This window comes from Arachis ipaensis, chromosome B03 (genome assembly GCF_000816755.2).
Source record: "Arachis ipaensis cultivar K30076 chromosome B03, Araip1.1, whole genome shotgun sequence".
NCBI lineage: Eukaryota > Viridiplantae > Streptophyta > Magnoliopsida > Fabales > Fabaceae > Arachis > Arachis ipaensis.
This window is the reverse complement of record NC_029787.2, coordinates 114,723,298-114,733,752: the sequence shown is the minus strand read 5'-3', so window position 1 is coordinate 114,733,752 and position 10,455 is coordinate 114,723,298. Positions and strand designations below refer to the sequence as shown.

The 10,455-nt window shown below is 36.9% G+C and overlaps 3 protein-coding genes across 4 annotated transcripts; 2 read left to right on the top strand and 1 right to left on the bottom strand.

The window, feature by feature from the left end:
- LOC107630972 (nodulation-signaling pathway 2 protein-like) lies at positions 2,792-4,691 on the top strand. Its single transcript, XM_016334269.2, has one exon. It carries the CDS (start codon positions 2,892-2,894, stop codon positions 4,323-4,325), a length of 1,434 nt encoding a protein of 477 aa, XP_016189755.1. The 5' UTR covers positions 2,792-2,891; the 3' UTR covers positions 4,326-4,691.
- LOC107630974 (dnaJ homolog subfamily C member 2-like) lies at positions 4,495-6,412 on the bottom strand. Of its 2 annotated transcripts, none has more exons than XM_021119303.1 (2): positions 5,419-6,412; positions 4,495-4,618 (listed from the first exon to the last, which is right to left on the bottom strand). In XM_021119303.1, exons 1-2 carry the CDS (start codon positions 6,355-6,357, stop codon positions 4,523-4,525), a joined length of 1,035 nt encoding a protein of 344 aa, XP_020974962.1. In that variant the 5' UTR covers positions 6,358-6,412; the 3' UTR covers positions 4,495-4,522. The 2 variants fall into 2 exon arrangements, with proteins under 2 accessions (XP_020974962.1, XP_016189756.2); XM_016334270.2 differs by lacking the exon at positions 4,495-4,618 and adding an exon at positions 4,817-5,081.
- Positions 6,419-10,228, top strand: LOC107630971 (probable serine/threonine-protein kinase WNK7). The gene is given in 9 exon segments (XM_021119302.1): positions 6,419-7,014; positions 7,157-7,282; positions 7,405-7,442; positions 7,654-7,881; positions 7,976-8,196; positions 8,391-8,548; positions 8,632-9,073; positions 9,163-9,874; positions 9,876-10,228. Coding segments are annotated over 8 exon segments (1,995 nt in total). The 5' UTR covers positions 6,419-7,014; positions 7,157-7,180; the 3' UTR covers positions 9,970-10,228.

Here is a 10,455-nt window from a genome sequence, read left to right as displayed (position 1 = left end):
TATTTGTATTTATATAAATTTTAAGACAATGAATAATTGAGTTGAATAATCTTAGTGATAAAACATAATATAACTAAATATTTGTAAAAAAATTACACTAACATTTTACAAATTAAATCCTAATCCTTAATTATTTATATCTAAAACACGGACATGAAGGAACTGATTAATTTAAAAAGATTACTCCAGTTGCTACTCTGACTTATATGATAGATTTATGGCCACTTTTTGGTACTACGTAAGCATAGTATCCTGTAATCGACCCAGCAAACAAAATGGAAGGGAGAGACATTAGACAAGTGACACCGTACCGATAAAATATTCTCCGAGTATGAGGGGAACTTCTTTCTTTTTTCCCTACTAATCTTCTAGTTTTTTAAATTCAAAAGAGTCCACTAATAGAGTTGTTAAACACTTCTAAACTCTCTTGCTAATTCCATAATCTTTTGTTGCCTTCCCACTTGAACACAGCTCAAATTGTCATTTACCATATTTACCAACGAAAAAAACATTGCTTCCAATCATTTTTATTGAGCACACCCTAGCCAAAGCTATACTTCCACATGTCCTACAATCATCATGTATTATTTTCAGAAAAATTAAATTATTGCATTTAAAACTATTTTTGAAAAAAGTCAGTCAAAACTGACAAATAATAATACAATATAAACATTATAACTCGGTTATCATTTACATTTATTTTAATAACCAACTATTGATAACACAACGGTAATTTTCTCTTCACACACTTACAAATCGAACTTCAAAACTCAAAAAAAAAAAGTTTTTATACTCATAATAAAAGAGAAAATAATACTCATATTAATTTGAATATTAAAGTGCCTTTTTTAGGTACCCGCAATTTATGTTCTTAGTGATTCGAAGTATATTTCATCTATGAAAATGCTAAGTTCAATCATCTAAGAAAGAATCAAGTAAACTTGAATTGGACGAGTTATACCTAAACGAGTTCAATCATACAAAAACACTAACTATTTAAGTAAAAGAATCCTAAGTTTGTCTTAATTATTGTAAGGTAATTTACCTCCTAATAGCAGTTCTTCGCAACACTTCACTTAGTGACTTCTCACTTGGAGATGCTTGACTTGATTATGATTAACACCTTTGCTGATTTGATCTGAACTCTGCATTGGTCAAAATTTTTCCACCGGCAATCCTTAGAATACAATTTTTCCTTGGAACGTATGATAAGATCTGGAAAATTAGTTGCATGTGTGCTTTCATATATCCATGCATATTGTATGCTTTCAATTGAGAATATAGTTTTTGCATGTTGGTATACGAAAATGTTTGGTATAATATGGTTTTCACTACTAATATATAAGAGAAAGTATAGAGGCCAGCACTTTTATTAAAATTTGGCCAGTATAATCAGTAAAAGAAAAGTGAGTAATCTCACACTATTGGATAAAATCTCACACCATTAAAAACACTGATAATAACTAATTGATAGTTATAAATCACAAAATTTGTTGGCTCCTTATCACTCATCTAACTATAAATTAGTAAAAGGCTAAGAGCAAATATTTCGCAGTATGACAGTTGTCAATTAGGTAGGGTGCATGCATGGGAGGATTGAAACAGGAATATTATTGGAAGGGGAACAAAGAATTTCTGGTGTACTCAGATCAGTTTTGGGTTTATTTTTTAAATCAACCAAAATTGAATACGCAACTTCAAGGTACCAAACCCTCATCATTTAACTGCTCTAATGATTTTTTTAGTGCAATCCTGCTTGCTTTGATAATTGATCCTATCCGTGGTTGCATTCTGGTAGTTAAACGGTCCATAGTAAGGCAATTTAGATAAAGGAATGAATATATGGAGGATAAAGTAACTTCGAAATTGTCCTAATCTTGATCTAATTTTTAAATCAAAGGATATCTATTATATAATGTTATTGTGTTATATTTTTTAGTAAATTATTGCACTTTAAAAAAAAGATTTAAGAGTCGTGCTATATTTATTGTCTCATTATTTTGATCTTTTTTATCTTGTGCTGAAATATAATATTGTTTTAGAATCGTTATATTGCCCAAAAATAAGAGAGATTTTACAAGAGCTTACATAGCTCTTCTTCTACAAAACAATTTTTTTAAATAAAAATTTTATATGCATATAAAAAATTAACTATCAAATTAATTTTTATATATGTATATATATTATTTAACTTATTTTTAATATGTATTTTATATTTTGATATATATTTTATACGAGTGACTTATTTGGTGATTGATTTTTTTGTACATATAGTATTTTAATTTTTTGCTATAAAACACAAACACTTCGTTGAGTTTTCGTGTGCACGTATCGGACGTATTTTGGATATGACACTCGTCCGACAAGCGTGTCTTCTGTGTTCAATTGTCTTAATAAAAAATAAAAAAAAATTTTGGATACGTTTGGATATACTTAAATACCATCACATATCGGTATATCTAACTTTATTCTTAACATTTATTCTTGAAATGAGTTTAGATATAATGTATATTATTATTTATTAAAATAAAAAATATTTTAAATATTTTATATAATTAAAAAATATTTAAAATAGTTAAAAAATTAATTTATATTTTAATATTAATAAATATCAAAATATCATTATAATTTATCTAAAAAATACTTTATATGTTATATATATGTTATGTCCCTATATTTTGTAAGAAATTAAAATTAGTGTTCGTGTACCTGTCGTGTCTCGTGTCCGGTGCATCATAGGGTTTTTGAAATTAAATTACATACACTAAATTCTTATAATTTGGAACAAATTACCTTATTTAACAATTCAAATTCAAGGTTGGGTCACTATATATAGTAGCAGGGGAATCGGTTTCCTCCTTATTAATTAGAAGAACTTAGAAACAATTAAAATGTGTGAGCCATATATTTCATTACCTGCCATGAATGTGATGGCTTGTGAGCAATTTGATTACTCATTCAGCCCTCCCCCCATGAACCAATTACTCCATGAATATATCTTACAAGATGCATTTCCAAGCCAATCAGATGATCACTTATTATCTTCTCCAAACATCATCTATGATGATGTGTTTGATGAAATGCTTGAGCAAGAGGCCCTGAATGGATTCCTCCATCCAGAAAACTCACAGCAGCCAGACTTTGATTTCATTGGCCATAATGTTACAATGGCTATTGAGTCTGAACTGTGCCAAGAAAACATCCCTATAGCCCAAGAAGAGGAGATGCATGTCTCAAATGAAGAAGGAGATGCATATTTGATGGGAATTCAAGCAGAGCTAATGGGAGAAACTAGTTTGGGAGATCTATTGCTATTAGGAGCTGAAGCTGTTGAAGCACAGAACTTTGTTCTTGCTCTGGACATAATAGAGAGAATTAACAATAATGCATCATCATCATCTTTTTTGGAAAATGGTGATTCTTTATTGAACAGGTTGGCTCTATTCTTTGCTCGGGGTCTGTATTATAAGAGTATAAATGCTCCTCAAGTGCAGTCTGATCCTGTTTCAACACACAACAATGCCTTCGGTGTGTTTCAGATACTCCAGGAACTCTCTCCCTATGTAAAATTCGCTCACTTCACTGCTAATCAAGCCATCTTTGAAGCCACAGAAGGTTCTGAGGATGTTCATGTCATTGATTTTGACATCATGGAGGGGATCCAGTGGCCACCATTGATGATGGACCTTGCAATGAGGAAGAACACTTGTCTTAGAGTAACAGCTGTTGTTGCAGATCAGCAGAGTGTAGCATATGTCCAGCAAACAGGAAGAAGGCTAAAAGAGTTTGCAGATTCTATCGATTTTCCTTTCGCTTTCGATCAGATAGTGATGGTTGGGGAGGAAGATCTTCAAAGAGTTGAACTTGGTCATACAGTTATAGTCAACTGTATGATACACCAATGGATGCCGAACAGAAGCTTCCCATTGATCAAAACATTCCTTGATGGTGTAAGCAAGTTATCACCAAGGCTTGTTGTTTTGGTGGAGGAAGAACTTTTCAACTTTGCTAGGCTAAAATCCATGTCGTTTGTGGAGTTCTTCTGTGAGGCTTTGCACCACTACACTGCACTTAGTGATTCACTTGCTAGTAGTTTGTTGGGTAGGCAGAAGATGGAGCTAACCATGATAGAGAAAGAAGTTATGGGGCAAAGGATTTTGGACAGTGTGAAGCAGTTTCCATGTGAGAGAGAAGAAAGAATGGTGTGGGAAGAAGGGTTTTACTCCTTGAAGAGGTTCAAGCGTGTTGCTATGAGTAGCTGTAATGTTTCACAGGCTAAGTTCTTGGTGAGCTTGTTTGGTGGAGGCTATTGGGCAGGACTCTAGGTTGGCTCTGTGTTGGAAGTCAAGGCCTTTGACATCTGCTTCAACCTGGGTACCTGCAACTTATTGAGGGGATGATGTGGATCATGGATGATTTGAGTGACTTTTCTGGCTTTCTTGGCTCATCGTGTTTATTAGATGAGTCAAACCATGTAATGCAATGTGATGTATTGAGAGCCCATAGAGTTGTTATAGTTTGCTTATATGTTACTCTGTCGTTCTTGATGTATGTATATAAACTGAATAGCTGTCTGAGTGGGCAAGCCTGTTCCATGTAATCCGATCAACTTCATGTTCTGCATTAGGAAGAAATATGCATGATTGTGTAACTGTGAAGAGAACTCTTAGATTAATATCCGATGTTCACTGCAAATTTATTTTGTTATTAAGTGTATGAAATTTTCATATAGTTTGCAGCACAAATGCAGGGTCTAAATTCCAACTTATGAAAGAAACAGTTGGCAAATTGAAGCACCACCATACATCCCACTATCCCAGCATTCAGTTTTTGTTGCAGCACACAGTTGACAAATTGAAGTATTGCAATGACCAATTAACTGCTGAATTCAGCAACCATAGCAACGGAAGTGTGACTAAAGCATTCCTGGCTCTTTGGAACAGAGTACGTTTTTGAATCCCATTTTAGCAGATTCAACTAGTTCGTTTGACACAGAGAAAATTCTTTCTAGGAATCCACGGTAAGGAACCGAATGAGTAAATACGTCCATTTTGACAGTAAATGTCCTGAAATAAATGCATCTGGATCCAAATGCACATGAAAGACTGATTACATTTATTCACACAAACCAAATTGATAGATAATTAGAGATAAGAGGATATGATGCTGAAATACAAGTATCCATAACAAGCAAGCTTGATATCCAAGAGACTATCAATGCCCTAACGTATATTCTCAATTTCTCACCATTACAAAAATGGGAACGTTCAATGCAGTGAACTAAGTTTACATCAGATTATGAATAAAACTTTGATAGATGAGATAAAAGCTGCATAGAAATTACAAGCAATTCATTTACCCCTCCAACAACAGAATTTCAAAGTCCCGCATAACAAAAATCTAATCATTCTATTCTACCTTATCGGCAGAAGCAGCTTTTGCATTCCGAAACCCTTTCTTCAATTCAGTAACTCTTTTCATGCAAGCGGCCTTTGACTTCCCGGGAACCGCAGCAGCCACCTTATCCCATCTCATCGCAGCCTCCTTCGGGAACGCTTTCAGAGCATTCAGCAGCGCAATGTCCTCGCCTGAACTCCACGTCCCGTCACCAACGGCACCAGAACCACCGTTCTTCTCCTCCTCCTCCCCCGCCTCTTCCACCACTCTCTTGTCCACCGGCTTCCTCTTCTTCAGGAACTGCGCGTACGACTCCGAATCGTCCACCTTCTTCTCCGCCAACTCCTTCGACTTCTTTATCACGCTCTCCGCTCCGTGTCTCCCGCCAAACGCCGCCGCTATCGCCTCCCACCGCCCTGGCTTCCCGACGGGATGCTTCGTCATCTGCTTCTTCAGAATCTCCACATCCTCTTCACTCCACTCCTTCTCCGACACAACGCCATTTCCGTTTCCGTTTTCGTTGGCTCGGATCTTCTCAGCCTCCCGCTCCGGCGATTTTACGACCGGAGCGACAACAGATTGGACTTCGTCGGATCTGCGGGATTTGGATCGGCGCTGATATTTCTTCTTGTTGTCATCGTCTTCGGCGAGGGTTTGTTGGTCGGGGAATTCGAGGATGGAGCCCCGGCCTACACGGATATCTCCGGCGGTGAGGGAAGGAGGGGCGAAAGGTCCAACGAGGAGGGAGAGGGCGAGCCAGAGGAGGAGGGACTTGAATGGCTCAGCTTGGATGTAGAAGATAGAGAGGAAGAGGAGGATGGCGGAGGCAGAGACGGTGACAATGAGTAGTGTCTTGGTTGGTTTGTTGTAGGATTGGTCGTCAGCGGATGAAGGCGGTGGCTGTGATCCAGATTGGAATAGGAACCTAGGCCTCGTGTCGTCGTCGTCAAGGAACTCCATTGATGCTCGCTGCAAGCTTCACGTTGATTGTGTTCTGAAAAACTGAAAGAAGAAGGTGAAGAAAGACCCTTTAAAAACGTCGTCGTTACGTTCGGACTTTGTTTACCATTTATTTAGTGGGCTGGGAATCTATTAATTTGAGAAAGCCCATAAGAGTATTGTATCGCTGAGCCCAAAAGAAAGAAGCAGAAAGCGAGGAGAAGATCAGCGGCGCAGAGGGATATGTAACTAATGACTGCTGAATTTGATGAGTGATGAGTGATGAGTGATGAGTGATGACGGCCACAGCAGAATAAAATCAGTTGATGGGACAGAACAATTTATCTATTGAGAATGAAGACAAGATTAAACTACTATTGGATACAGATTAGATAAGTATAAAACACCAAGCCAAATAGGCATTTCCAGTCATTGCGAGCTTTCGTGAGATTGGAGAACATAGCAAGGGTTTGGCCGTTTGGACTTTCCAATTCCCAATTCCGGTTAGGGTTTCCCTTTCTTTCGCATTCGTCCTCACTCTCACAACAGCTAAAACAAAAACATGTGTCATTAAGCTCCATTTTCGTTTATTCTCGTTCCCTTCACTCGTGCTTAGTGCATTGTTGCTTAAATTCCTCGTATGCCTTCCGTTGAGTTCTGAATTTGTTTTGGTACTTAGTAAGTAATTAAGTTCGATTGTGTAACGTGCTGTTTGTTCGTGTTTTGATGGTCATGGACCAATTATCGATTGCTTGCTGTGTTAATTTTGATATGAAAAGTCTGTTTCAAATTGTAATTTTCCGCTTCCCTTGTTATGCAGAATAAGGATTTTAGCGAGGTATCGATGAGTTTAACGGGTACAGAAAGCTCAGAAGATGGTGCAGGGCATCCGGAACCTCCCGATCCTGATGTTCTTGAAGTTGACCCTACCTGTCGCTATATTAGGGTAATGCAGTTCTGATTCAGTGTTTTTATTCTTTTTATTTTCACTTTTTACTTTTTCGAAGACAAATAAAGAAGCATATCATCCGTGCATCAAGCTAATTATCCTTTTTGCATTCGTAACAGTATAAAGAAGTCATCGGCAAAGGAGCTTTCAAAACTGTGTATCCATTGTTTTTTGCTTCCTTAACATATGTTTTCTTTTATTTATTTATTTTGGATTCCGTGGCAGTATTAATTTGTTAGCTGGTTCTTTTACCTTTCCTTTGACTGTTTTTTCTATGCCAAAAAATAATGCAACTAAACTACCAAGCTAATTTAGACCACAGTGCAATGCATTTGTGGTTATGTTTTCCTTAATATGCGATTGATCAGTTACAAGGCTTTTGACGAAGTCAATGGAATTGAAGTTGCATGGAGCCAGGTTCAAATTGATGATGTGCTACAGTCACCAGGTGACTTAGAGAGGTTGTACTCAGAAGTGCATCTCCTGAGATCACTGGAACACGATAACATAGTAAGATTCTACAATTCATGGATTGATGAGAAGCACAAAACTGTTAACATGATTACCGAGTTGTTTACATCGGGCAGCCTCAAACAGTATGTTTCACTATCCTTTTAATATGCATTTTTATCTCTCTGTCTTTTTTCGTGAGCTCAGCCTTTTTGTTAGTGGATGTGATGTATGATTTAGGTATCGGAAAAAACACAAGAAGGTTGACATAAAGGCTATTAAGGGATGGGCAAAACAGATATTAACAGGCTTAAGCTACCTCCACAGTCACAACCCACCAATCATACATAGGGACCTGAAGTGTGATAATATATTTATCAATGGTCATCAGGGAGAAGTTAAAATTGGAGATTTGGGGCTGGCAACTTTCTTGGAGCGAACCAATGCCAAGAGTGTTATTGGTACATTCTTCTATTTTGACAAATTTTATGATGCTCCTATTGATTGTGTATGGTTGAAACATTAACCAAAATTTTGAGGATTTCTCTCATCTCATTAGCTATAAGAATGCTGGTAGACACTTATTTCTTAATTCTTTGTGCTAATACTTAGTGACTTTATAATAGTTGTGTTTACACATATCAAATCTTGGTAGGAACCCCGGAGTTTATGGCACCAGAGTTGTATGATGAAAATTACAATGAATTAGCGGATATATATTCATTTGGTATGTGCATGCTTGAGTTGGTGACTTCTGAATATCCTTATAGTGAATGCAGAAACTCAGCTCAGATATACAAGAAGGTTTCATCTGTGAGTTCTACATCACTTGTAATCTTCTCCAAAACAGCTTATTCCTGGGATTATTCAGACATTATAGACATTTCATTTTTCAGGGTATAAAACCTGTTGCACTTTCTAAAGTCAAAGATCCAGAGGTAAAATCCTTCATTGAAAAATGTCTTGTCCCAGCATCTGAAAGATTGTCTGCAAGGGAGCTTCTGATGCATTCCATTCTTGACTTGAATGGTTCGACAAGGATTCATCCTTTTCCATTACCAGATATTGTTCTTCCCAAATTTGGAGCCTTTGAAGGCCGATGCTTGATGTCAGAAGGTCCTACTAGTGCACGTCATGGAAATATTTCTATGGATCTTGGTGGCATGAGTGAACTACCTGTGATCACCGTATTTGATAACTCTACAGATGACGCATCATCATCTCATTCTCCATCTGTTGAGATAAGAATGCCAAAGGGAGGTGACATATTCTTTCTCAAAGGCCAGGAAAATGATGACAATTCTGTATCATTAGTTCTCCGGATAGCTGATCAGAGTGGTAAGTATAACTTATAACTCAGTCAACCGTTCAAATAAAACTCTTGAATTTATTGGTGAAAAATTGTATACTTTGGTATTTAACTGCAGGAAGGGCAAGAAATATCCATTTTATATTCTACCTTGACACTGATACTGCTGTCTCCGTTTCAAGTGAAATGGTTGAGCAACTTGAGCTTGCTGAACAGAATGTCCTCTTCATAGCTGAGTTAATAGATTTGTTACTGCTGAAGTTGGTTCCTGACTGGAAACCTTGTGTTTCAATTGACCATTTGGTTTCTCCAAATGGTAAATATCATGTGACCCAACGTAGAGCCTTGGAGTCGGCCAAATACCAAGAAATCCCAAAACTTTCCAGCCAAATTGTGCCTCAAGAGTTAGGTGCCTTAACCTCAGCTGGAAGATCAGCTGCAGAAGAGAACCATGATAATATGGATTTTGATGAGGTTGTATCTCAAGAGAGCATTGGTATGCAAAGAGCAACTAAGACAGATGATTTGTGTTCTGAGGTGTCGTATGCTTCAGCAACATCAGAACTCAACGATAATAAGCTTTCTGTGGCTTCATTTATGTCTTCTGCTGAATCAGGACTAGCAGACTTAAACATAACTATACCGAATGGAGGGAGTCAATCCTCATTTGTAACTGAAATTGGGGGATCTCCTGATTACAGGATCAAGTTTTCAGAATTGGGAAGTGATGATACGACGAGCTTCTCTACTCATCCTTCCTCCCTGCTTGAACGCGAGGATGAATTCAGAACAGAGCTAGAAATGATTGAACAGAAGTATCACGAGGTAATTAGATTTTTCCAGAAGAAGATACCAGGCCATCATGGAGATTAGAAGAAGAATGTCAGAAAAGATGCTATCATCATCATCATCATCCTCATCATAGAATAATCTGTTTTTAGCCCTTTTTTCTGGCGGGGTACATATTTTACCAGTCTTTTATTAGGTAGATTCTGTGTCCCATCCTTCTTTCATTACCGTGACAACTGTAAATAGCACGGTGTGGATGAAAATGTTCTCTTGCCATGGCACTGAAATTCTATTATTTTATTTTTCTGGACGACAAATCAGAAGAGTTTTATGCGGTCTTAGAATAATAAGAGAAATAACACCAAAAAAGAATAATAAGAGAAATTGCGTAGAAAGTATCTCATGGATTGATTTATCTCTAAGTGTTCTCTTGTTTCAACATTTTTTTGGAGATAACAGTTAAAGATCTTTCAGTTTTAATCAGAGTCAAAATGGTTTTTCGGTTTATAAACTAATCAAAATAGCCTTCCACTTTTAAATCGGAAATCAATTTAGTCTCTCTGTCAATCACCAAGTAACGAAAATCTTATGTGGACTGTTAACTTTTACACTAGTATAATAT